Consider the following 27,758-nt stretch of genomic DNA (forward strand, 5'->3'; position numbering starts at 1 on the left):
ATGAGCCTAGAAACCTTGTTTCAGCAAATCCTTCTGACGGAGCAGAAAGCTGAGGAGAAGCGATACCTCATGCACCAAGGTTGGTGATCATTCTTAGGCTATTTGAGGTGAGGAGATATGACCAAAGGGGTCAGTAAATTTGATTGTATACATTTCAATTGGATTTTATTGTACCAGCATAGCAGCTGTCAGTGCTGTATCCCCCACTTCTGCTACTTCAGAGCAACAAATACCTCACAGGGTTGTCCCAAGGCATTACGAATACAGCACAGGTAACTTTAGCTGCACCCTAGACTTCAGAGTAGGACACAACAGAACATTTCACTAAGAAACAGAGATAAAAGCAATGATGCCATAAAATAAATTTTGTTGTGCTGTTTCCTGCTTGTAAACAACAACAACAACACACACATTTGATCCAGAGCTGAGCAATGTATGTTTATGGAACTGGAAAATGAACCCTTTTCCCTTTAGTCACAAAAAGCTTCTGCCTAACTCAACCAGCTCTGACTTTAACCTCCAGAGTTGACCTCATTTGAAATCTTAGACAGTCTGTTTAGTACAGTGCAGGCTGTGTGATTCTTTTGGAGCTGACTGTCTTTGTCCAAAGGCTGATTAGGAGTAAACCTCAAGCTCATAATGAATTTATGAATTTGCCACCATAATAGGTCAAACTTTTACATCTCTGTTTGTTATGCTATTACAGCTTGCTACAAATAACAAATTTGGAACAATACTTGCACAAATTTTCCCTACATGTCAAAGGTCCCCTTTGTATTGCAGTGAAACAGAAAATAACCCTAGCTCGAGAAAAAGCTAAGCAAATAACAGAACAACTGGAAGAAGCAAAAAGAAAATTGGAAATTGAGGTAGGATAGCAATTATTATGTGGGGTTAATTGATAGAAGCAATTTACAAAGATATGTTTGTGTTAGTACATTGACTTCATGTGTCATTGCACATTTGCTGGAAATGATTTTTCAAATCACATCTAAGCTTCTACCTGTATTGTGGAATTCCAAACTAGTTTTATTTTAGACATGGAACTGATTTGATTAGGAATGTTCTATTGCTCCTATATTTGATTTCTGAATTCTGTATAGACAATTCAGCATTATTGCAGATTTTGTTCCATCTCCAATATCACCAAAGCACATGAAAAAATTATAATGCAAAGAAAAAAATCGCACATTTAAAAATTCTGCAGAAAATCTTGGGAAAATGCACAGTCTTAATATTGTTATATACATCTTTGTATCATGATTCTTTTTGAAAGGTTGCCTTGCCAGTGTGCAGGACACACTGAATCAGATATACATACACTGTTGTTGTCATGTACAACAATGGAATGTCACTGCAAAAAAAGGCAAATACTACTTTGGGCTGCATTAATAGAAGTATCACGTCCAAATCATGTGATACTTCCTTCTACTGAGCACTGGTTAGGCCTGTGCCCAATTCTGGGCACCACAGTTTAAGCAAGGTGCAAACATTCAGGAACAAGTTCAGAGGAGGCCAGCAAAGATGATCAAGGGACTGGGAACAAAAGCCAGTGAAAAAAGATTGAAATAACAGGTGGTTAGCCTTGAGAAGACAAAACTAGGGGAAGATATGATAGCACTCTTCAAGGATTTGAAAGTTTGTCAGGAGGACTAGAATCTCTTCTTGATCACAGAATACAGAATGCAGAATCATGTGCTCAAGTTACAGGAAGTCAGATTCCAGCTGAACATTAGGAAAACATCCTGACTTGGAAGCAATGCAACAATGGGACCAATTACCTTCCAAAGTTGCAAGCTCTCACACCCAGGAGACATTCAAGATGCAGCTGGACAGCCATCTGTTAGGGATGCTTTAACTTAGTGTCCTGCATTCAGCAGACAGTTGGCCCCTATGGCCTTATAGTATGATACCTGTACACATTGATTTATAAAGTGGGGAAGATACAAATGAATTGAAAGTCACTGCAAACGGTATGTTCAGTTTGTGGAATTAATTTTAGGATTCTTCCTTGTTCAGCTGTAATTTAGGAAAATAGCATTGAAGAGAAGAGTGAAGCAAAAGAACTATTAAGACACATAATGAAGGACTTTCTTATTTTTAGTTTGCATTGGCATTCATTTCTGTCCCTAGCTACATCTGGACATAATGTTCAACTGTGACAAGAAATGAGATGCAGGAAGCCACAAGGAATTTGGAAGCATTTGCTTCCATTTTAAATTAACTGTATTTTATTGTGTCACCCAAACTTGGTAAACTATGGTTAATATTAACCCTGACTTATTAAAAACAGACCAACTTTAAATTGGTTAGGAAATTTGCCCTGCACCCAGAAGAATGCAACAATTTTAGTCCAGTGGCAAAACATCCTCTTCTTAGGCCAGGTTCTTCAGTGGGTTGTGACCAACCAGCTCTAGGCACTCTTGGATGAGCCTGATTTTCTAGATCCATTTAAACCTTGTCCCCCATGATGTTTGACATCATGTTTACCTGAAACCACTGAGTCTTCAGCAGGTGTTACACCAGTGCCTGGCTGCTACAATGCACTGGATGAGAACTAACAAGCTCAATCCAGACAAGACTGAGATGTTGTTAATAGGCAGTTGTTCTGACTAGATGAAGGGAATTCAGACCATTCTAAATGGTGTGGCACTCCCCTTGAAGGGCAGTTCAAAGCTTGGTGGAGCTTCTTGAGCCATCTTTGTCACCTGAAGTGCACGTGGCTTCAGTGATTGAGTGCCTTCTGCTAGCTTCAGCTGAAGGTTCAATTACACTATGCTCTGGTAAACTCTAAGTTAGATTGCTACAAGACACTCTATGTGGGGCAGCCCTTGAAGACTGTTCAGAAGCTTCAGCTTGTGCAGTATGCAACAGCTAGATTAATAGTAGGATCAGACAGTCAGAACATATAACACCAACTCTGGTCTGTTTGCACTGACTTCCTATATGCTTATAAACCCAATTCAAGGTGCTGGATTTAACCTATAAATCCTACATGGCTTGGGAGTACAATACCAGATGGAAGGCATGTCCCAACTGCAGTTTACCTGAGCACTACAAATAAGAACTAGTTTATGGAACTAGCTTCCCAATGAAGCCCATCTGGCACCAACTTTAATATCCTTCCAGTACCAGGTTAAGGCTATCCTCTACCACAGGGCACTCAATTTTCTGGAGCTTTCTTGACTACTTAAACAGGTGTTATGATTTAATTTATAGGCTATGGCAATCTTTTATACGCATCTTAGATTGGCTTTAATTTTTTGTATGGTACCCCTTTATGCTGATTTTAATGTTGCTTATATTTTATATTGTATTTTAATGGGTTGTTGTAAAGACAAGAAACAGGAAAAATATACAGTCATGAAGTTTTGTCCAAGAGAAAATTCTCAGGCTTGCTAGATAGGTTGAAAGAAAAGTGCCCTTTCTATTTTTCCTCTCTCCTTTCTGTAGTACCTAGTAGCTCAGAAAAGTATAGAAAGGGTTTAGGGGACTGAGAATAATCAGGGAAATACTAAAAACTGAGAGGAGTGCATCCTACAGTGAGGTGAAACTTCATGCAAAAGTGAGCTGGAGTCTCATGAGAGCAGCACACTCACCACCCTGTTTGCGGGGGGCTGGGTCGTCAATACTTTGCTTTCCAAGAGACAGCTTGCCAAAGGACAACTAAGTCTGTACAACGTTATCTGCATGCAGTCTTGCGTGGCCAATGCTCATGGTTCTTGCCTACTGTACTTTGACAGCCAACGTTACCAGGACATTGGCCAGGCAAGACTCCACATTTAGGGCAGTCATAGGTTTGCAGTTGCAAAGGCCTGTGGGGTGGGGGTGGGGGCAGGATAAGCCAAAAAGGAAAAAGACCCACTTAGTGTCAGTGGAGTGGCTGTCACTGGTAGCAGTGTGGGGCTCCAAAAATGACGTGAATGGTATAAATTCATGCAATGGCACGCATTTTGTTTTTGCTTGTGAAGCTAATTTATGACAATCGTAACTCTTTTTGTACACTGCTAATTCGCTTTTGACCCACTCTGATTAACTGTTTTGGATTCCATGGTGGATACAGAAGGTCACAAAAGTGGGGAACAAAGACTGTGACTTAATAATGAGGGAAGCTAGAAAAGCATTCCTGACCCAATTATAGCCTTAACCCCACAGTATTAATTACATGAAGGTCAATGCCTATTAACCTCTTTGGTTAGTCTCAAACTTTTTTTTAAATTAAGTACCTAGAAGCACAGGAAAAGCCAGTGTGGATTATATTCTTTGGATGAAATAAATACTGAACATTTCAAGATAGTCTCCATTTATTAAGTTTTTTAGTTGAAAAACGTAATGTCATGTTACTATTTTGAAATAATTTTAGCTGCAGGAAACCCTACCTTAAATTCCTTTCCTAAATTTTTCTGAAGATGTATTTCTACATCCTCATGTGTACAGGAACTTAAACAATTTCATGTCTCTAAATTTAGGGGCACAGAGAAAAACGCTTATGTGGCTGAACTTTAGAGTTCAAAGATGGTTTGACATCTATTTCACAGAGACTGCTTGTGGTCAAGGAAATGCTCCCAAGAAATATAAATTTTTGAGTGTTCTGAAAAACTAGGTAGCATGTAATTAGAACTTGAACGATAGCATTTTTCCTTTCAAGGCTTAATGCTTACTTTTCAAAAATACTGTTTTACAGAACATTTTGTGTAGGTAGTTCAGGTGCAAGCCTATACTGAAATTCTCCTTCATGATTTGCTAGGTCAGTGTAAGCTCCATCACTTCTTGGCTAACATGCCCCATTTCTTATGTTGGACATCAAAAAAAAAAAAAGTTACTTCCACAACAGCCAGCATAGCAGTGGGGTGCATTGGCTGTAAGACAGAGCACCCTGCCTCTTTTAAGCCAGTGCATTTCTTTTCTGAGTCTCCTATATGTGAGTCTTCTTGGGTGCAGGGAGGGGCATCCATTGTGCCTAACAAAACTTTGCTGCAAGAGCCATGGAAGACACAGACAGACAGCTTGATCTTCCAAGGCGCTTAGTTTCCAGGACATAGACTGTCTCCTGCAGAAAAACTTGCTTTGTCTCCACTTTGTGCTGAACAGTCGTGGTGCCTCAGAAGGAGTAATACTAGCATTCTTCTTTGGGTCATGCCGCTTTTCTTCAGTTGAGCAACAGAAGAGAGGAGCACAAGTGAGCCAAATCAAGGTGTGGGGAGCTGTGTCCATTTTATTGTAATTGCACTTTAAGATGCAAACAGGACTTTTGCCAGGCTGAGCACCTTTGGCTATTCTGAGAACTAAGGCAGTGAAGCCCCACATCTTTCAGTATGGCTAAATTAGGGACCATCACCAAATCTGGAAAATATGTAAGATACAGAGAAAGATGAATTCTTAACCCAGTTTATTTTTATTTATTTATTTAGGAGGCTTCTATGCCGCCCCATTCGCCGAAGCCTCAGGGTGGCTCACAATAATAAATTAATCTCATAAACTCATTAACTATAATATAATATTTGCACTTATTCAGTTTTAATAGAAAGGACTATTCAATAAACTTCAGTTCTTCTTAAAAAGAACTAACATGTTTTTTATTGATTTATGGGTTTCTGCTATTTGGCAGTTTGTATTTCCTATACTGCTGAAAAAAGTAATGGAAGGGGAAGAAGAAAACCTTCCTGTAATATAATTGTTTTAGCTTGGAAGAGCTTGTGCCTTTGATCCTTTGCCCATAGTCAGGTGGGAAGCAGGGTCCCAGAGATAATACAGTGCCCCAAGGGTGGCATTAATGTTCAGAAGTACTCAACTGTAGATTCCCCATTATTTTACCTTCTAATGTTGACATTGAGAATGCACATTTGTATCAGTGAGGGGGAAACTTCAGCTTGAGGTTTCTGTCTGTTTCTTATTTCCCCCACAAATCGAACAAGGCATGTACAACCTATTGTACCACAACATTTACCCTGCATTTATTTGACAACAAATCCTCTTCTGTGACTTGTCCTCCTTGCTTATATGTTCCTTTCTGAAATCTAGCAACAGAGCATAAGTAACTAAATCCAGAGTAATGGGTAACTAAATCATACAAATATAGCCTGCATCACATTTGAATTCCATAATACAGTAAAAGCAGTAAAGCATATTAGTTCTGAAGATGTTTCAAATCCCCACATTGACAAGGTTATGCTGTAGTCTATTAGGAAAAAGCATATCCAGTTTTGTTTTTAAATATACATAGGACTATTCATTTGTAAAATCCTGCATAACAAATGTCTATGTTTAAAAGCACCAGCTGTATTCAACTTCAATAACCATTTTGGGGATGTCATTGTAGGTTCATTTGCTATATGAAAAGTTCTTTAATGTGGAGATGCTGAAGAAGCAAGAAGAAAGCTTAGAAAAACAGAAAGCTGAATTATTAAATCAGAGGAGTATCCTGCTTGAAAGCATTGTATGTTTCTGGTGAGAGTGTTTTAGATCAGGAGTTTTCAAGCCTGTTTTTAGCCCAAACATGCATTAAGGGATTCACTTTATAATTTTTACCATATATTTGTGCTGCCATGAGCCATTTTGGTTTATGCTGCAGTCCAGTAGTAGTAAAACTTTATTTAGCACATGGAAGACCTGCAAAGGTTACAGTCTGCACATTGGAAGGGGTGAGTTGGGTCTCATAGGAAGGGTGCAGAGTGTGAGCCATTTATCATTAGGGAAGAAACAAGATTCAAAGCAAGGAGATGGTTTCTGCAATTTTAGCAATGTAATCCTATATATATCAGAAGTAGTCCTAAGTAAATGCATATAGGATTGTAGCCTGCTTATAAATATGTACATATCAAATTTTATTGTATCATTAACAGAAATTGAGAAATGGCTTGGAAGACTGAGGAAGGGTTATAGCTCTTTCTTGAGCCAATGAAGTAAAATATTAATAAATCTGTTAGGAAATAATGGAATATGTAGTTCAGAAGTTTGTTTTTATTTTATATTGCATCCATACCCACATGAATGTATGCTAAACATGTAGACAAAGAAATTGTTCATGAACTTGGTACAATGCTAAACCATAATGAAAAACTGAAATAAAAGATGGTTCATCTGGATCATAAGATGCCGAAGATAAATTAAAGAATTTGGGGATTTAAAAAAGGTATATAATAAGCCACTGTTTATTCCACTGATTTCAACAATACATTCTGTTTACAATGTATGGCATGGGTTGGTGATCCATTCATTTTCATAACACGTTCAGTCCAGTGTTTACATAATCTATGTTGATGAAGTTGAATGTCATTATGTTTATGAATGTTCATGAATGATTTTGGTGAATGGAGCTGTGTTTATCCTACCAGTGATAAGGAACATCAATATATTAATTCATATCAATTCTTCTGAATCACTGGGACTTATTTCCAAACAAATATGGTTAGGACTATGTACTATGAAGCAGTGATTTGTCCAATGTTCATAGCAAGACCATATTTAAAGTTTACTTCAGTTCACAAATACTGTATAGGCAGATAATTTTTACCATATGAAAGTTCTGTTTTGTCATACCAGTGTGGTATGCTTAGTATAATTGAACATGCATAGTTGGGACAGTTCTTCAAACCATAAAGCTTGTATTGACTGCTTTTTCTGTTTCTTTAAAAAAAAATCTTTCCTGCTGCTTTAACAAAGTTTTCTCTTGTACGCAGAATCCTTTAAAAATTATTTTATTCCATTATTAGACGGATTTAAAGAAAAAAATTGCCTTAGAGGATGAGACATTTTTGAAGGAAATTACAGACTTCAACAATGAATATGGGTTAACATGCAATAGGGAGCTTTTAATTAAAAAAAGAGTCAAGGCTGAAATATGTGAATTAGAAGAAAAAGAAAATGTTTTGAGAAATGGTATGTCTTGAATTTAATTATTTTATCTTAGATTATCTAAGACTATAAATGGCTTTACTATAGCCCCGTGACACTACAATTCTACAATTTTCTTCCAAGCTGAAAAGGACTATTAAATTGTAAGGTAATGATTTGCCTAGAGTGAAAAACTGCATACTATAGTGGAGCATCAAGCATGTTCCTCATTGGTTGAAGGGAACATTAACAGTAAAATGTGGTACTTTAACTAAGACATTAATACTGTTGGACATGATAGGAGGTTGGACCTAAGGCTTTTACCAGTTTTTACCGTCCAATCCATAAGTTGCTACTGCAAGGTGGAAAGAATAATAATTGTCTTCTGTATGTTTAAATATCAGGCAAAGTCCATAGTTATTGCAAGCTATTTTTAACTCTGACTAACATAAATAACATAAGTAAAAGTGTTGTTGTTGTTATTTTACATGTATGGGATGACTTTCTCAGGAAAAGACCCAAGATGTTTTGTAACATGGCATGTAGTATCAGTGAATTTCAATCCCATGAGTTACAATCCACAAACCTAGCTTTCAGAGCTTTTGTTAAAAAACAAAAAACAAAACCACACATAATTGTATGTAATAGTCTTACTTTTTCATGTTCAGAACCTCAGCTTAGTAGATTTCTGCATAGGTTCCATAGTCAGTAGAAATGTCAAGTTTATCATCCCTTAGTATCTTTCTCACTCACTTAACTTCCTTCACCACTGAACAGTGAGCATTGACAGTGACAGAGATGGTGGCTGCAGCTGCAGATGGAACTGGTGGAACAGCAGCAAAAGCAAACTGCTGTGATCATGGTAGCTGTTGGGCTGGCAGAAGCACAGGGCAGCTGCAGAAAGAAAATTCCAGTAAATGTCTGCCAGTGTATTAAATATCTGTGACACTTTAGGATTACAACACTGGAAAAGCATCATCTTCTGTGTATCCATATCTTGTCAACTTGCTAAACTTATCTGGACTCTTGGATTTTTAAGGTGATTCCTGTGATGAACATAGGCAGTCATTTAGAGGGTGATGGTAGGGTAAAAAGAAAATAATTTGTTCCTCTTAGCACAGGCAAATACTGGCATAGCTGTATCAGTCCCAGTTGTGAGCATCACATAATAAAAGTTTGTGTATCATTGTAGGGAGAAGCTACATGTTGGCTATTCAACTTTAGTCATGGTTATGCTGGTTGGAGGCTTATTGGATGTGCGGTCCAACACATTGTGATATTGCATTATTTCCAGAGAAAACAGTCAAATTATAAATGACTGGAAGTAGCAAATACCAAAGTTTAAAAGTAGATGAGTAGATTTTGTTTTGTACTTTGGCAACTACAATCCATAGGTGCTTCTCTTAAGAACCCTATCACAGAATTATAGACACTGTAATTCTTATCCTACAAACCTTTATTTCAAGTTTAATAGCCAAGACTACCTTCTGCTTTTGTTATTTAGACACACACAATGTCAGTTTGCTACTGTACAAGAACATGTGGATTGCTTACCAGAGCTTCCAACAATACATGATTTTTTTGTTTTTGTTTCCTGCATTGTGTTTAAAAAGCCACAGTTTGCCGGGGGCACAAATGCGACTTATTGATTTGTAGTAACACATTTCACCTGTTGATTTTACCTGGCCTTTATAGTACAAGGTACTCAACAGTTCAAAATGAAATGATGAGAAGCAGCAGTACTTAACCCAACATTGCAAAAAGTTCAGTCTGCTTTTTACTAAAAATATAGTCACTCATGAACTACAATAGTGTGTACTGTTACCACCATACAAATAACGTTAGTTCTGCTTGCATTTGTTGCTTTCGTAGCTCTTTTGAAAAATACATTGAATAGATTTCTTTTCTTGTTAATAAATATCCTATTTTATTAATTTAAATAGCACTTTTTCTTTACAATATAAATAATCATTTATTACTTAAATGTATATTCTACCTTCACATGGAAATGGAACCCAAGGTGGCTAACATGGTGAGCAATATTTCTGTAAAGTAAATAAATAATGAGTATCTAAGTTACTAAGAAGTCATTCTATATGTGATTATTAGGTGCAGCATACTGGATAATTTCTTTCATTGCTGAATTTTATAAGGTTTATATATGTAATTCTTTTAAGATACCCTCAGACACTGTGTAATAAAGTATGGAGTTATGTAGTAAAGAATAAATCTTTAATGGACTCTAACTCTAAAATTATTGCTTTCTTAGAAATAGAGTCAATGGAGCATGAAAATGCTCAATTAGAAATATTTCAACTGCAGAAGAATGAATTAAAGCAGGATTTATTTACTCTCCAGAGAAAACTCAAAGGTATTTCATTTATTTGCTCATTTGATTTGATGTTAAGCATGGTTTGAGAAATATATTTGATAAATGATTCTGGACCAGAACACATTGAATCACAGATAAGGTAGTATCATGTATAGAATTCTATTAACAGAAATCCTGTCAGTTTCATATGCTATGTTAAACAGTTTCCATAATTATTCATGCTTCAAAATGCCAGGCATGGGCCTTAACAGACATGTTATTTTAGGCAATATGTATATGGTAAGTAATTCTTGCTTCACTGCCTTGGAGCTGAATGTCTGTCGGTGATGTACCTAAGTCTGATCACTAGCAGAAGCATAAGGTCAATGCAAGTGCAGCAACCATTCCACATTACAAGTACCCAACTGGTAAGCAGCACCATACTGTTCTTTTGAATTCTAATCTTTAGTATTAAAATATTTGATATATGATCATATGACATAAGATCAAAGAGTTTTGTAAGGTTAACCCTGTGTTAAATCCAGCTGGAGAATATCGTGAACTATATTCCAAGATCTTCACCATAACAATAAGGTACTCTATTTTTTAATGTCGTCATAAAGCGACTGATAATCATAGGAGATTACCTTATCTTGAGTAAGACCATGCATCCTTCTAGCTCAGCCTTATGCACACTGAGTGACAGTGATTCTTCAGGATTTCAGATAATAATGTTTCCCAGCCCTACCTACAGATGCCAACCACTGCATCTGGAACCTTTTGCATGCAAAGCACCCATTTTATTATTGAGCTGTAAACTTCGTTGAAATATAAAATAATAATAATAATATCAAGTAAACAGGGTATCATTTCTTTTCTTTTTTTCTTTAGATATTGAAGAAGAATTCAGGGAAGCTAAATATATTACAAAACAGTTAGAAACAGAAAAAATCAATATTTCAGAAAAACCACAGACTGATCCAGAATATAAAAGGTAAAGGGACTCTGTGATAATACTTTGATCTATTTATATGGCAATGACTTAGGGATTTTTAAGTATTTTGCAGTAAATAAATAAGTAAAACAATAAATTTATTTTCATGTTTAACTATTCCTAATCACTTCTAATAACCACATGAATCTAGCTAGGTGTGGTGCACACTTACATGCAGGGGAGGGTTGTCAGTCCTGTGTCAGGGAGACTCTTTATCCATACAAAAAAAGATGCAGTAGCTAAGGAGTCCTGCTGGTGCAGGAGTCACCAGCCTCCACTGCTTACGATTTATGTGGCAGTGTATAGTGTGGGAAGCACCAGGCACGACAAATTCTAAAACCAAACTGGATACAGGCAGTCCCTGAGTGATGAATGTCCCAGTTACAAACATCCCATACTTAGGAACAAACTGCCATAAAACCTATTCCATGGTTTAAAAAAAAATTACCATGGAAAATTGTCATTAGCATAAAGAGAGGGGAAACAGGAGAATAGATGGGAGGCCTCCAAAGCAGGCCTTCCTGCCCCACACATCTGGAAAGGGAAATGCCTTTGGCATGTTCTTGCTGCAAAGGGGAGGCACTGGTGAATGCGGGGTGTGGAGGGGTCGCTACAGATAGTCACAGTTTTTCCACTTTATGGGTGGGGGGTCCTGCACCTCTAACCTACACAAATGTGGAGGGCTGACTACATGTGATTCAACTTGGATAAAGATTCTCAGGAATGGAACTGATTTGTAACCTGGGGACTGTCTGAACTCTAACAATGTGGCCCAACTTATACATTTCTAGTTAGAAGTTAGCCTCATGAATTTAATGAGGCTTTTTCTTAAGTATGGTGGCCTTTGTGGAATCTTTGTGGGTCTCCTCTCCAATGAATTAACATTTTCAACAGAGTAATACACAGGAAATTGTCCAAACATCCTTTTCTCACTTCACATGGAACTGAAGTATAAACTGTACCCTTAAATGAAATGTATTTGGCTTCAGAATTTGTGTAGAAGCAAAACTGTATAGATGACAGATACATCAAAGTGGGATTCTAAATGCTGGCACCAGTTGCAGGTCCGTAAGCTGATGTGGTGCAACACACTACAACTTGCTTTTGCATTATTTATTCTATTATGGTACATTAGCTTTTCTGATGTATGAGGTTGTCATCTTCCTTCTAAATAATACACTTCTCCTGGAGTATCTTCCTATTGCAGTGTCATTTAACATTCAGTATGGCATAATTAGAAAAGTGGTGTTTTCCTTTTAAGTGCAAAAGTGCTGAGGACCAAGGTTAGGTACCATCCTTGGATTTTCAACTGACTTATTTGAATAAGTGTAGTATTTAAGCAGAAGTAAGATATGATAAAGATTAAAGATGTTTAAAAGGAACTGTTGAGATATTTGTATGAGAAGTTTAACATGACATACTGAGTTTTTTCAAATTATGCAAAATAGTTAAAGGGATGGTCCTGAGCAATCCTGTGTCCATTAGACAGCATTTTGATGGCCATACTCAGATTCCCAACTACAAGGTTGGAAAATCAATCATCAGTGTCTCAGCCTCCTTCCCTCTGCTCTGAAGCACTGCACTTAAGGCAGTTGAAGTTGCTTGTCCTTGTGCTTTGCAGAGTGAGAGAAGCATGAAGGCAACCTGAGAAACCAGATAAGTCCTTGGAGAAATCACGTGCTAGTTAATGTGAAAGGATACAAATCATGCAGTACAGATCTAGTGCCCTGTCACTTAAATCAATGTAGACACTTTGGGAATGTTGGGATTTTAAAATTTGACCCTACTTCAAAGGCACGTTTAGAGGAGTGCACCTTGCACATTAGTCAAGATGTTATACATGTACGTAGCATAGTCCCATCCTACCCCCATCCTGCACCCCTTCACCTTTGCATGTGTCACCAGAGCAAGTGTTGGCAAGGGAAGCAGGGGGCAGGGGGCTACTCCAGAGAGCCCCACTGGTTGTTCTCTCACTGCAGCATATGCCATGGCAGGGGAGCAGTAGTCACAGCTCTCTAGAGCAACCACTGGAGAAAGTGGGGCTACTGTGGAGTGGACACACCTCATGGAGGCAGGGCGAGCAGTGCAGTTTGCCATTGTTTCCACCCCACATCCAACCTCACCCTGCCTCATGGACAGCCTATCCTGATTCAGAGAATCTTTTCTCTGAAGTGGGCCTTACAAGCAGCCATACTTTGTATCCAAAACTAAGCCTTGTAAAATTCATGCAACATCTCTTGAAATGAAGGAATTAGTCTTAAAAACAAACATGCCAAAAATCACTAAAACTTTTTAGCTTTGATTACTTTTTGCTGTATAGCTCTTGTTTCCATGAGAAACAGGATTTCAGCTGATAGTTCAAAATAAGCTGTTTTGCATTCTGTATCTCTTAACACTGAACAAAGGAAACATAATGTCAATAGGTCCAACAGGAAGACTATTCAGCAGGAAAATGACACACTTCCATATGAATTCATTGACTGATTAAATTTTCAATGGTTAATTATTTGTATAAAGACAATACACACAGTAGAATCTTGTTAAGGTAGTTTTTTGTTATTAAGGTCCAACAAAAAGAACTAATTTAATATGGCATTGCTTAGTTTAATTTTAAAGTGTTGCTAATGGAACCACCTGAGCAGTATAAGATGCATTTTGACTGCAATGTACCCTAGAAAGATGGAAGTGAAATATCCTATGGGATGTTGCATCTTGAAAACCTTTACAATTTGAGTTGTGGATAAAATTTTGCACCATTTCTTACACTGGCCTCATCTGACAGGTTTAATTTGATTGCCAGTGGCTTCCCCAGATTAACTCAAAATGAATAAAAAACAATATATTTAGAGGTGCTTTATTCAGTTATCCCTTTAATTCTTGTAACAATTCAGTAAATAAGGTTTCTCCCCATGTTAGGAGATAGGAAATTGTATTTGAGGAATTATGGTATTTGCCCTGGTGAATACCTAACCTCCAGGATAAGAAAACAAAGGCTGAAGCTTAGAGCTCCCAAGGGAAGCAGTGGTAGAGGTGCAATTTTCATAACTCTGGAGCTGCTCTTAAGAGATGTTTCTGCTGGTTTTGTTTCTTCTGGTCTAAATTCCTTTTTCTCAGTTAAAGTGATGTCAGATGAAAAGCTTCCTTTGGGCTTTGTGTTATATATCATTTATTACTGATACCTCTTGGGCATAATCAGCAAACTCTCAAACAGAATTAAATCAGAATACTGGGATTTAGGTTGTTTATGTAGTGTCTTTGAAGTCAATGAGGCTAAATTTGTTTGATTCAACTATGATCATTATTTAGACTAAAGGTGGGCAACTCATGGCCCTCTAGAAGTTTTGGCCTACAAAGCTCATTAGGTCTAGCCAGCATCATAGGGCTGCAAATTGCTTATGCCCAATCTAGGTAATGTCTGTCATTTATTAAACAAAAATTGTTCATTGCCACTAGAATTAAATTCTAAAGTCCTCCAGGTATTATTTTGCTTCCTAGCCAATGCGTGTTCTTGCTTTCAGTTGGCACATAATGGATAATACAAAACCAGAGCAGAGCCTGGTCAGCACACACAATCTGTATATTGTGAATCTGCTAATCACAATTTAAAACATAAAAAGGTACCACTACTGGTCCTTGCCTTCCAGTTTGCAGAGTACTCAAGGAAGGGTGATCAAATCAAACTGGAGCTGTCTAGGGAAATCTAATACAAGTTGTTGATCTGGCATATTATATATGCAATATGTGTTATCGAGTTCTAAGCTAGAGCCCCACCTTGTCTTGTTTGGTAACAAAATGAAAAGAAATTAGAAATGTCACACCATCTGGAAGACAGAAAAGTTGTTATTGAAGATCTGACAGCTTAAAAAGCTTTTGAATTAACAATGATGCAGCTTTGTTGTCATCTACAGGAATCTTCCTAGGATCTGACTCCGCTGGCTGAGGCCTTTCCACTCCAGCTACTTTTTTGTGTATTATAGAACCAAGATGCAACCTTGGTCTTGAAATAGGCATGCTCATTAAAACTAAATGACCAATTGAAAGGTACTGGCCAGTTTTAATGGAAAGGTTTAGGCCACAGTTCTATGTATTAATTCCATTAAAACTAGGCAAACTTTCCAGTGCATGACCAGGAACCAAAAAAAACAAAAACAAAAAAACTTTAACAGAATTCCTAAAATAAAATCTGCATTTATTCTGCTCTTTCCCCATTTATATTAATAAGGGACAAATTATTTATTAAATACAAAAGAGAAATGATCCCTAAAAATGCCATCAACAGAATGTGGCTGGGTAGTAAGATGGTTTCAGTATTAGCAGACATATTCCAAAATTGCTTTCAGAGTAGCATCAGTTTTGGAAAGTTAGGAGTAACTTCTGAGGATCAGAGGCTTTGAAGTGTCCAGCTATTCTGAAAGCAATAGCAACAAAATGCACTCCAGTGATAGCAAAGATCCACAGAGCCCTAGAACGAGAACGTAGTATGCTTTGAAGAAAGGCCATTACCCTACTGGATTATACGATCATATGCCAAGACAAAATACTACCTTATTTCCTGGCCTAAAAAATCAATTGTGGAATCTCACTGTATTCTCAGTGAGCTAGTCACTAACTTCAGATTGCTTTAACAACATACATAGCTTCAAGGTGCTAAATATAAAAGTCAAAGGAAAGCGGGTCATAAAGTAGAGCTTTTCTCTAAGAAAAGTTGCATTTATTGGATCTTAAAAGAGTTAAATAAAGAAGACTGTTCTAGTTACCTGCTACCTAAATCTTTAGTACTATTGTGTTTCCATTTAACTTGTCTCCAGCGAATAAAGGATGTGCCAGTCTAAATTAGCGGTTTCCTTTTGCCAGTGTCTATTTGAAACACCTTTAGTGTGATCTGATTTGCCTTATCTGTCCTATAATAAGCATAAATTATGCTGTACAGTGCATTAAGTACTTCATATGTTTAAAACTATCTGAGGCAGTGTGCCAGTGTACACTAGTTGCTGGAGAACTTCAGGAGGGGGATGCTGTTGCCTGTGGGATCCTGTGAACAGCTGGTTTTCTACAGTGCTGGAGCTGCTGTACATGAGGGAATTTTGAAGACTGTGAATTAGGGGGCAGAGTGGATTCAGGGCCAGTTTAAACATTACCAAATATTTTTCTTTTGGTTTGCAAAAGCACCTAATTTGGGAGTTACATGTACCTGCTTAAACATGTGCCATATCTAGCACCACCACAGATAGACTTTAAAACATTATAAAGTACATTGCTTTACAAAGGAAATATCTTTATCAGTACATAGTATCTAACTATTTTAGATTATGAAAATATTAATTGTAGGTCATAAAAGAAAGAGACAACTAGAAGAATTAATATATACAAAATTACTTTACTGTGGATTACTGTAAATTGCCAAACAAACAAACAAACAAACAAACAGTAACCCCTGATTTATATTGCCTCATATAATAGCATAGGGCTTGGGATTTCCCTCCTGTAACAGGTTAAAGTCACATTTTCACTTACAGATAAACCAGTGTGACCATTTCAGGTAAAGTTCTTGCTGAACTCTAGTTATCCCCATTTATCTTCCTTCAAAACATTATAAAGGGAAATTCTGGAATAGAATTACACTTTTGAGGCGTGAACTGCTGCACCATTTTCAGATGCCTGGAAGTAACATTGAAATAGTATGAAATGGATTTATGTTATTTAATAGTTGAGGGGTTTGTTTACTTGACTAATCTGAAAGAACTCAGATTACTTTTTATATTTCTTATTATAGTAAAAGAAAGCTCATTATTGAAATCATGAAAGAACAAATGACACTACATTCACATAAATCATCCAGGAAATATGTCTACTAGAGCTTAACAAATCCTTCATATTAACAATGGATTGCCTACAGCCATGATTCTGTTGGTTTTGAGAAAATATTTTCAATTTAATTTTATGTTAAATTTTATATGCAGGAAATATCCATCTCTGGAGTAATCTCTTGGATGTAGAATGAGTTTTTATAATGACAATCTGCTCATTGATTCCCTAAAACTTTTTATATCAATGCCCAGTAGAGCTATTATAGTTAAAATTGTGTCAGGGTTTCGATTATGAACCCCAATTTCTAGCTTTATAATCCCACAATAAAAACTTGCTCTAGGGTAAAGTCTGACATTGGAATTTTGCTTCGGAGTAATTTTCCTTACACAAATGCGTACATGGGAAACTTAGTTTGGAGGGGATGTTGGTCCATCTATAATTTCCCATAGGTTTCAATATATATGAACACAAATGTCATGAGTCTCCAGACAGCTATTCATTTGAGCTTTGATGTTTGCTATTTACAACTTTAGTCACTCCATTAATGTTTTCTTACTCACAAAATATGTCAGTTCGTGAAGTTAGAATGCTTACATAATATACTACTTGCTAATAAAAAATGTACCCCTGAGAGACAAAATTGATGATGTTCACCTTCCCCAACTACTAATTGAATTCATGGGAGTGCCCACATATTTTCAGTATGGCAGCCTATTCCTATAAATAGCATTCCAATTTTGGCTCTTCTGCCAGCCACCTTCATGTCACTTCATGTCATATGAAGCTTATCCTGCATAGCAATACCTGGAGCTAGTATGGTGACCACGGATGGAAGCACAGCAGGGAGTTGGACTTGATGGCCCCATAGGCCCCTTCCAACTCTACCACTATTCTGTTCAATTAATTTATAGTGGATTGTCTTAGCAGCTGGTGTTTATATATTAGATCAGAGAGGACTCACACTTATTGGCTAATGTATAAAGATAAAAATCCAATAAAATAAACAAACACACAAATAGGTTTTTCTCTCTGTAGCCCTTCTACAAAACATCTAAAACCAAGGGCAAATATCAGGTTGTTTGGCATACTGTCAGATACATGTTTACTTGGGATTAAGTTGAACTGACCTCAGTGGGACACTTGTGACTAGAAAGGTATTGGGTTGTGCTATTAACAAAATAGAAATGTGTTCTGTGGATTTGTTGATGGGTAGGTACCTCCCCTTTTAAATGAGCTGGTCCAGAAAAGCCCCACCTGTTTTGGCTTGCATGGTTAGGTCCACTCCTGGTATGGGAACTATTCACAGCAAGTGTGTGACATTTATAGCTCATTCTGAATGGTCAGCTGCAGATAGCATGGGAAATTATATCTTTTATTGGATCAACTAGTTCCAAGCTTCCAAATGTCCATTTTATTATTCAAGAATGGGTTTTCAGAATAAAAATTAAATAGATCTTGTTGAATAGCTATGTTAGACAAAGCAAGGAAGAGGTGAGAGAAACAGAGTTAAAATGTGAATAAACCATTTAAGTGGCTGTAAGATCCCAAATTTCCCCTTAAAGGATAAAGGAGCTATTACAGGCACATACAATGATAGCTAACAGCACAACTCTATCCTATTGAACAGAAAAGTAGAGGTCTAGCTTGCTTAGATGTAAGACCATCTCTACAAGTCACTTGATTCCAGCACTATTGTTTGTGCAATGCTGTTTAGGCAATATCATTACAGGATATTTTTTTTCTCTTGGATTTGGGTTGCATACTTTTCCTTTCTGAGCTCAGCTGTTTCATACCAACTGGGTTTTCATGACATAGCAAACCATCATAGGTAACTAGTCACACTGGGTTGCTGTGTCATCTATACCCAGTCCACATTCTGCAGGATGGCTTGCTTTGGGACGACAAGCCACCCTGATAACCAGTGACTTGCTCCAGGGGCTGTTGAATCTACAGTGGGTTGCCTGGAGATAGTGGAAAGCAATGAGCAAGCTGATCAGCAAGAGCAGCAAAAACCTTTGCTGCCTTTGGCAAGCTCACATGTGCCACCACCAGAGATAGCAGCTGTCTTAGTGCCCAAATGGCACTTTGGAGCAACTCTCACTAGCTCCTCATGAATGTGCCCAGTTATGTTCGTAATTTGTTTGGGTCCTTGACAGGTGTGAAAGGATGAAATGTGGAGCCTTGCCTGTTGGATGACTTAGTAGGTGTCCACTGTTGAAATGCAGTAGGCAGTATCCATGGATACTGATCAAGTGAGGCTATGTATAGGTTGCTTTGTGCATACTTGACAGTGTCAGGAAGACTTCAATTAAAAAAATAAGTGTGGAAGGGTTTATTTGTTTTTTTTTAGTATTGCCCAAGTTGTTACAGTTATTACCAACTTGGATGTTACCAGAGTATAAATTACGGAAGCCAGTGTATCCCTGTCCTGATAGCTTTTCCACCAGCCAAAGCTAGTGCCACTGTGGCCATTTCAGTTTTAGTGTCAAAATGGCTTTAGTAGAACTCCCAAACTATAAGCATTCTTCTTCAAAGGGAGTGTAACCCCATCCAGAAAAAGGCTGAGCACCCTCCATCCAGTCAGAAAAATGACTCATGGCAGCAACTCAATCTTGTCAGGATTCAGCTCCAGTTTTTAGTGCTCATCTAATCACCTGCTACAGCCAGGAACTGATTAGCACATCTATAGCTTTGTGTGATGAGGATGAAAAGGAGAAGTAGTATGTCAGCATGCTGATGGCAAAGCTCTCCAAAATTCCAGATGGTTCCACTCAGTGGTTTCATGTAGATGTTAAATAGCAATGGGGACAAACGTGGACTCTGAGAAATCCCGTATCAGGGAATCCATGAAACCAAGCTGTAGTCCCCAGGCACACCTTCTGGAATTGGACATCCAAGGAAAACCACTGGAATGCAGTTCCCTCACTCCCAGTGCAGGCAGTTACCCCAGAAGGACACCATGGTTAATAGTATCAAAAGCCTCTGAGAGTATCACAGCCTCATAATACGTTTGTCTGTTCTGATGCAGCTAATCCTACAGAAGGGCCAAAGATGCTTCTCTGTCAAAACCTGGCCTGAACCCCAGCCTGGCCTGGATACAGATAACTGGTCTCATCCAAGAGTGGCTGGACTGACTAGTTACACCTGCTCAATGGCCTATCTAGGAAAGTAACATTTGCCAATGACCTAAAGTTGTTAGGAATTTCTAATTTCAGAGAGGTTTTCTTGAGGTTGCTATCACAGCCACCCCTTTCAGTTGGGTAGTAACCACTCTCACACACAAGAAGGCATTCATTAATTACCTCTCTGGCCCATCTGCCTGTTCCTTCCCTGCTGCTTTTTTTAAGTCAAGGGGGGCAAGAATCTAGTATGGAACTGGATGCACAAACTTGTCCAAGCACTTTGTGAGCATATGTAAGCTGTACAAGCTGAAACACATCTCCCTGTCCTCCCAGAAATAAATAAATAAATGAGTTGGATAAAGTAGTGCTTTGAATTCCTCACTTTTTTCATTAGCTCTGTCACTGGACTCTAAGTCCTGGAGGATACAACAGATTTTATCATGGAAGTGCCTTACAGACATAATACAGTGGGCCTCAACTAAGCCCACAGTGTTCTAGAGCCACCATATAATAGGTTGCATATGAACCTGAAAGGCTCTAGTGTTCAACACATTGAAAAGTCAATACAGTATACCCCCATGAAGTCGCGGTTCAGCATTAGCAGCCTCAGTCTTTCGCGGAATTTTTCTCCGAGCGAGTCCAAGCCAATCTTGTGAGTAAGCTGGCGCCTCGCCATGTGGTGGCTTACTCACAAAGAGATCATTTCCTTCGAGTTTGGACTCACTTGGAGAAAACTATCTCTGCGCGTGCACGCCTCTGCCCCTGCCTCGCCACGCGCACGCTCCCGCCCCCACAGCCCGCACCTCCTGCCTGCACCACCTTGGCGGCCAGCACTGATCGCTGGCACCAAATTCGCGTTTTTTCACAATTCACGGGTGCTTTAGGAACGTAACCCCTGCGAATTTCAGGGGACTACTGTAAAGGGAATGAGATGTTGTTTCTTTGCTACTCTCACTGTCCCAAATATACACTGGTGTTCAATTGCATCTATTTCCATCTGCTCTTAAATTATCTCCTATATTGTTTTATCCCTTTCATTTTTTCATCTTATTTGAAGTTTCTTTATCTAAAGTACCAGTGAACTAGTAAGAGTTAGAATTCTTCTTCTTATAAAATATTAGTTCTATTGAGTTTCAGGGTAAACATAACTTTAAATCTTTTCATATCTACAATAGCCATTTCTCTAGAAGCAATCACAATACATTCCCATCATTTATTCATAACTAAAGCATATTTCAACATTGATTATGTAGCATGTAACCTTACAGAGATTCCTACTTTTCCCAGGTGAAATAGGCCTGGTACATATTGAAATGATGTGTGTACACACACACACACACACACACACACACACACACACACACCATAATTGACTGACCAGGGCTACTGAATGGAATTATCAGAAAGTAACCATGTATTTTCCTAAAATCACAGTGTGAAAAGTAAATGTTTCTAACAAATATATGATTGGCTATCTACTGTTTACAAGTTCAACAGCAAGTAACGATTAGCAGTTCAGGGAAAAAGATGAACCACATTTCTGCCCATGTGGCTCCCTGTACCATGGAATTTAAAAATGTGTGACATTTCTGTACTCAAAATACAAAGGATAATAGACAATCAAGAGGTGATCGCTGTTCTAAATCAAGTTGTAGAACAGATAGACTTTTGGTTTGATCCAACAAGGCTTCCATTAAGCATACTGCAAGAGAGTTCTGGAGCCTAGCTATGGCAAAGAGGCAGTTCTACACTGTTGCTTCAGTCTTTCTTGCTACACTGGGCATTCTCTGTTACAGCAAATGAAATGCAAAAGTACATCAGAGGAGAGGTGTGTATATAAGTGTAGTATTTGTGATATGGCTATTTCAAATCATAATATTAAATCAATTTTGTATGGCTGCAAGCACTTAAAATCAAGCACTGCTACCTTTGAAAGTATCTTTCCCAAAGTTCTTTCCCAAAGTTCTCTTTGAGGACTTTTTCATCCAGGCAAACAAAAGAAATAAATGGGAAGAGATCGGGTGAATGGGGATAGTGGGGCACAAGGGCCATGCCATTTTTCACCCTTCATAGAAATGCGTGCAGGACAGAACTGTACCTGTTCTTATCAATGCACTACATTCATGCAAAACACACTTGTAGCTGCACTTTGCTGGCATTGAAATTAAGACGTGAAGTAGTAAAAAAGACATGATGTCATATTTTGCAGGTGGTGGTGGACACCATACAGATAAAAGCAAACTAAAAGTGAATATGTAAATCTTGCTTGAATGAGTTACTTCTATTAATTCAACAGTTTTGTGTGCAAGAGATATTACCAACTGCACTCAAGCAATAAAATGTTGTTTAATACATGGCACACCTGAATCCCCTTAACCCATGTCCCAGGTTGCAGTAGGGTTGCTGTCTCTAGAATGTAGCCCCTTTCCTATATGGGTCCACTCTCCAATCCCAAAATATCCATGGCAGCCTCAGAAATTGCTCCTCCATTATCATGACTGGATTTAACACAACTTTATACTTATCCATTTTACAATCTCCTGGCAGGTATGACAAGGACTGCAGTATAACTTTATTGCTGTATATACTGTGGGCCGTTAAAAGATTTCAAATAGCTTTTTCTTGGTCCAGTAAGTATCCACTTAAGCAAATATAATGGGTGGTATCCAGTATGTAGACACCTAGTTTTCAGAGCTCTTTTATTCCCTAGTAGAACATATTGTATAAAGAAGCTTTTTCTGTGTCATCTCACCATTTCTGCTTCTTTTATTTGCTACTCAGACTCCTTAATGAGCTGTCTGACTGTTGTTCAGTTCTAAACTCTGGTACAAATTCAGAAGCTCACTAAATAAGCCAGAATAAAATGAACATAAGCCCCAAACTTCAATAAATTTCTCTTGGTCACTCAACCGCTAAGATGCAGCCTATTTATTGCAGGTTCCACTATTAACTCTTTCTTTCTTTGCTACTGATGAAATTAAGCAAACTGATAAAAGGGTTACTTTTTCAGTTTGATTCTGCATACTTTACACATGAATTTTTCTAAATACCGTGTACAGAACATTTCCATGTGACGTCTAATGTTAAATTCAAGCATATTAGATTACTTTGCTTTTCAAGAAGATTTCGTTCAAACCTGTCCCGTATGCAGCTTTTATTAATGATTTGTGGAACATTTCTGGTGGTCAGCAGTAGAATGGAAAATAATATATTCACACTTTAATTTCATTTTCCCCTCATTTCATTTCAATACCACTCAATAACCAAAGTTCTCAAGCAGTTCACAAAAACAATAGTATAAAATGCATAGTATAAAAATTAGAAAACAGTTAAAAAGCTAAAACTAGTTACAAAAATATTGAGATTTGATATGCTGGACCACAGAGATTAGAAGATCCTATTCCATCAGGTGTGCAGAAGTATAGGAAATCATTAAGAAAGTACTGAAAAGATGACAGTGTAGGAACAGGCAGATTTCAGTGGGGACAGCATTTAACAGTCAGGGGGCCACAACCAAAAAGAACCTCTCCTTTGTGGCCATACTCCAACCTCCCTCAGAGAAGGACCTTGGAAAAAAGTCTCAGATGACGACTGTAATATATGGGTAGATTCATATAAGGAAAGGCCCTCTGTCAGGTATTGTAGTTCTGAGCCCTGAAAGAGTGTATAGGTTAAACAGTGGGGTTTGCTCTTTTCTGTAACTGCAGTTTCCCTCTTCCATAGTAAGCCTTCACTAAATTGTATATAAGGAAGTAGTGAAGGCAGGAATGAAAGGACATTATTTCCTACATTTTGTGGATTATATTTTTGAGAACAATGATTCTCAAAGTATGTTCCAAGGAACCATGAACTGATAAAGGATTCCTCAAGAAAGATCAGTAATGGCAGGCATTTTTCCCTGAATGACCACCACCCTGCCATTTGCAATGTTCATTGCAATATGCAGCTGCTTCAGAAGAACACTGGGGTGCTCTGTGCCATGTGTCCTAGAACATCCTAGATATGTCTCTGTTTTCTCCGTAATGCATTGGGAAATGCATAGAAGTAAACATTTTGCAAACTATTGAAATGCAAGCTTTATTTTTATGCTAATATTTCTGGGTGTGTTTTCTTACTTTTTCTTTATTATATTATTATTCCAACTTTTTTTTTTCCTTTCAAGGAACTCAAGGTAGTTTACAACAATCCCCTCCTCAGAGCCAGTGTGGTGTAGTGGTTAAGAACATGGGACTGGGACTCAGACGATCTGGGTTCGAGTCCCCACTCAGCCATGGAGCCAACTGGGTGACTTTGGGCCAGCCACAGACTCTCACCCCAACCTACCTCACAGGGTTGTTGTTGTGGGGATAAGATGGAGGAGGAGATGTAAGCTGCCTTGAGCCCTTTGTAGGAAAAAGGCAGGATATAAATTGAAAATTAAATAAATAAATAAATAAAATAAAATCTTGTCCAAACATCAACCCTGTGCCATAGCTGGGTTAAAAGTGTGTGACTGACCCAAAGTCACCCAGTGAGCTCCATGGCTGAGTGAGGACTTCAGCCCAGACCACCTGCATTCCTGTCCCATACTATACCATGCTAGCTTTCTTTTAGAATGTTCATCCATCAATCCATATTGAAATAGCATGGTCCATCTCTAGGCATGACAGATACGGCCCAGCTCTTCAAATTCCGCCTGAGTGAGAATTTGAGTAATGCCACATGCTTCTTTCTTTCACTGGCATTGTGAAAACACTAGGACATAACTGCTGCTTTTATTTCAATGCTAAGGTACTTGAGGGATGGGCTTTTCAAAAGGTTGATACAAATTTTCTTCAAACCATAAGGAAATCCATATTGTTACATTGTGCTTTGTCATGTGGTTCTGTAAAAGAACACAAAAGTATAGCAGTGTATGAGAAGTCATGTTCTTGATTTAGATGCTACAGAGAGCAAATATATAAAGACATGTATGTATAACTGTGGGCACCAAACAGTGTAGGTCATTTCTGTTTATAGAAGTTTAATAGTTGGGACCAATTACTGTAACGGCTGCACATCCCAAACTTAATTAAAACAAATGGAGGGGAAATATAAACTGTCCATTCATTCATCTCTTCAAATGTGTTCCGCAAAATCATAGTGCATGCTTTGTTCTGCTGGCAATGAGAAAGAAAGGACAGAAACCCTTGGAGAAATAAGCAAGCAGTGAGCAACTCTGGGAACAAGATTCACAACCTGAAAAGGACATGGATCAAATATTCAAATTTATATGTTAACAATTCTTTTTGAATGAATAGGGTAATAGTGTATCACACAGGCCCAACCCTCAGAGAAAAATTATAGCCTTATAACTCAAACCTGTCTCACAGCACTTAGTGTACAGTTATATATTAGCTCTGAAGACTGTCTAATTTCGTCACAGTTTTTTCAGTAAACAATTGGTAGCATTACACAGTGATTTATACAGCACTGGGTCCTATAGTTTATATTACAGCAAGAAACCTAGCAAATTTGAGTTCTGATTTACATCTCAAAATTGACATGTAATCTACACATTCCTGGGGAATTTACAGGGCTCTAATGGGATTCTGCTAAAATGATCAAGGTTGAATTAAGAACTGGTACAGCCAACAACCTCACCATATCAGGTGTTTTGTTTTGAAATGTTGGCACAGGCTTAAAAAGGAACTGGAGAGCTACAGAGAAGTTGAAATGGAAAATGCCTGTGAGGCTCTTCAAACGGAAATTGAATTTCTGCAGATGGTATGCCCTTTTAACTTAACATTTATCATGTTTTAGTTAGATTCTTTTATTCTGTTCATTCAATACTTCTGAATAAACAATATGCTACCAGACAGGTGGAACTCCTTTGCCCTTCAGACAGTGATCTCTAGTTCTCATTGTGCCCAAGCCCCTTCCTTTAGCTCCCATGACTTTCATACCAAGTGCAGCTCCAGAAGAAATACAATGTGGACAAGGAGCAGGTAAGCCCCTCCCCATAACCCTTTGCTAAAGTAAGAGCCAGATAATACAAAGGTATTATCTCTAAGGTCAAAAGGGAGCAGGATTATAAGGGAGCAATCAAAAGAAAGGGCAGACATCAAGCAGGGTAAGAGTGAGGAAATCCAAAGGTCACATCCATGAAAAGAGGGTAGCAGAAGCCAGGGTTTGTAGACATCTTGGGTCACAGCTAAACAACAAAACACCTAGAGTTTAAGATATAAAAAATAAAGTTGCTGAATTACAATCTGAAGATTCCGCCAGTCCCTGGAAGATTATGCAGTAGCTGCAATATATCCAGTCTTGTTCTTCCACTGTGATGCTGCATAACCACTGATGTATGGAAACCAGCTGAAGCAGCTTCTGCTTGGTAACTGTTTCACATACTGTGGCTGGTTTCAAAGTCACAACAAGCAATCCTGTGTGATTCCCATGGTACACCTTTTTACTTGAATGTGCTTGGCAGATGATTAAATGGTTTCCATGCTGGCATAATTTCCACCCTCCTTGCACAGTCCTTCCACTGTCGGCATGTATCCCATCAGCCACTACTCCTGAAATTCAGTCCCACAGTGGATGGCTGGAGCGGCCCCTGTTGCAGCTGCTGTCCTTTCCAGAGGACTCTTTGGTAATTTCAATGCTGTGTTAGGACAATCAGAAAAACCATGGTGAAGCACAGGGATCATAAAATAGACCATGGTTTCTAAAAACTAAATGTACTGTGCTGAAATACAACAGGATTTGGTCAACACACAAACTTTCCTGAACAAGCAACCACCATGGCTTATCATGTATGAACTTGCCTGGGGTCTGCAACATTAAGAGCAACAACTCATTGGTAGTACGTTTAGTCACTGATTATGTTCATTATAGTAGAGACCTTCTATCTTTGCAGGAAAAAACTTTGATCCTGCTACCCTTCCTAAAATAGCTGCAGCCAGTGGCTGGATATGGACTCTTGCATTGTGGAATATCTTAATTCCCCACTGGACAGTTGCTTCAGGGACAAGAAGAGGCCACCCAAAGTAACCCTGGGAGACAAGGACAAGTTGGGCTCACATTTGATATGCTATCCCTGAGCCCAAATCCACCCAGTTGATGCTGGGTGGCAGCAGTTATAGGCTAGGACACTTGTCAAACAAGCAGTCTTTTGTTTCTCTGAGTCCCCTACATCCCTCCCTTTTCAACTGTAATTCTCAATTCCTTCCCCTATCCCCTTCTTCCTTCAGAAACAATCAACCAATAGCATGGAGTGAGGGAGTCATGAAGTCCTTTTTATTTTACTCCTTACAGTTCACCCTCTTCCTTACTCTATAGATGTCAGAGGAATCTAGCTTTGTGTGAAGAAAAACACGAGTTTATTTTTAATCGTGGGAATTATTTTATTTTTAAACAAAGAACAGAGAGCATTCTGACAATTAGTTATCTTCCACATTCTCTTTTTCTTGTTGCAGAAATTGTTACCAAAAAAACTTCAGTTGGATGAATAACATATGGTGGATTGATTCAAATGTCACAAAAACAAGTCTTTGTAGTATTTGGAATTGCTGCTTTTGGAAGACTTTGTTGTTAAATTCATCATCCTCTACTTTTCCTGCTAGTAAAACAAGGAGTCTGCTTTTTATAACACATATTGTAGCTTTTTGTTTGGCTGTTCATTAGCAAGTATGTCTAGCCCATGTAAACAAATCATTTTCCTTTTGTGAAG

General features: G+C 38.2%; 1 protein-coding gene across 1 annotated transcript; it reads left to right on the forward strand.

Annotated features, from left to right (window-relative positions):
* On the forward strand, nt 1-27,540 carry CCDC172 (coiled-coil domain containing 172). Its single transcript, XM_044431462.1, has 8 exons — nt 1-79; nt 784-869; nt 6,320-6,436; nt 7,713-7,878; nt 10,103-10,204; nt 11,036-11,138; nt 25,726-25,813; nt 27,505-27,540. The coding sequence occupies exons 1-8, from the start codon at nt 1-3 to the stop codon at nt 27,538-27,540; spliced, it is 777 nt and encodes a 258-aa protein (XP_044287397.1).
* The last annotated feature ends 218 nt before the right edge of the window (nt 27,541-27,758 follow it).

Source organism: Varanus komodoensis, unplaced genomic scaffold (assembly GCF_004798865.1).
Source record: "Varanus komodoensis strain SLA01 unplaced genomic scaffold, ASM479886v1 scaffold1, whole genome shotgun sequence".
In the NCBI taxonomy this organism is placed as follows: Eukaryota; Metazoa; Chordata; class Lepidosauria; order Squamata; family Varanidae; genus Varanus; species Varanus komodoensis.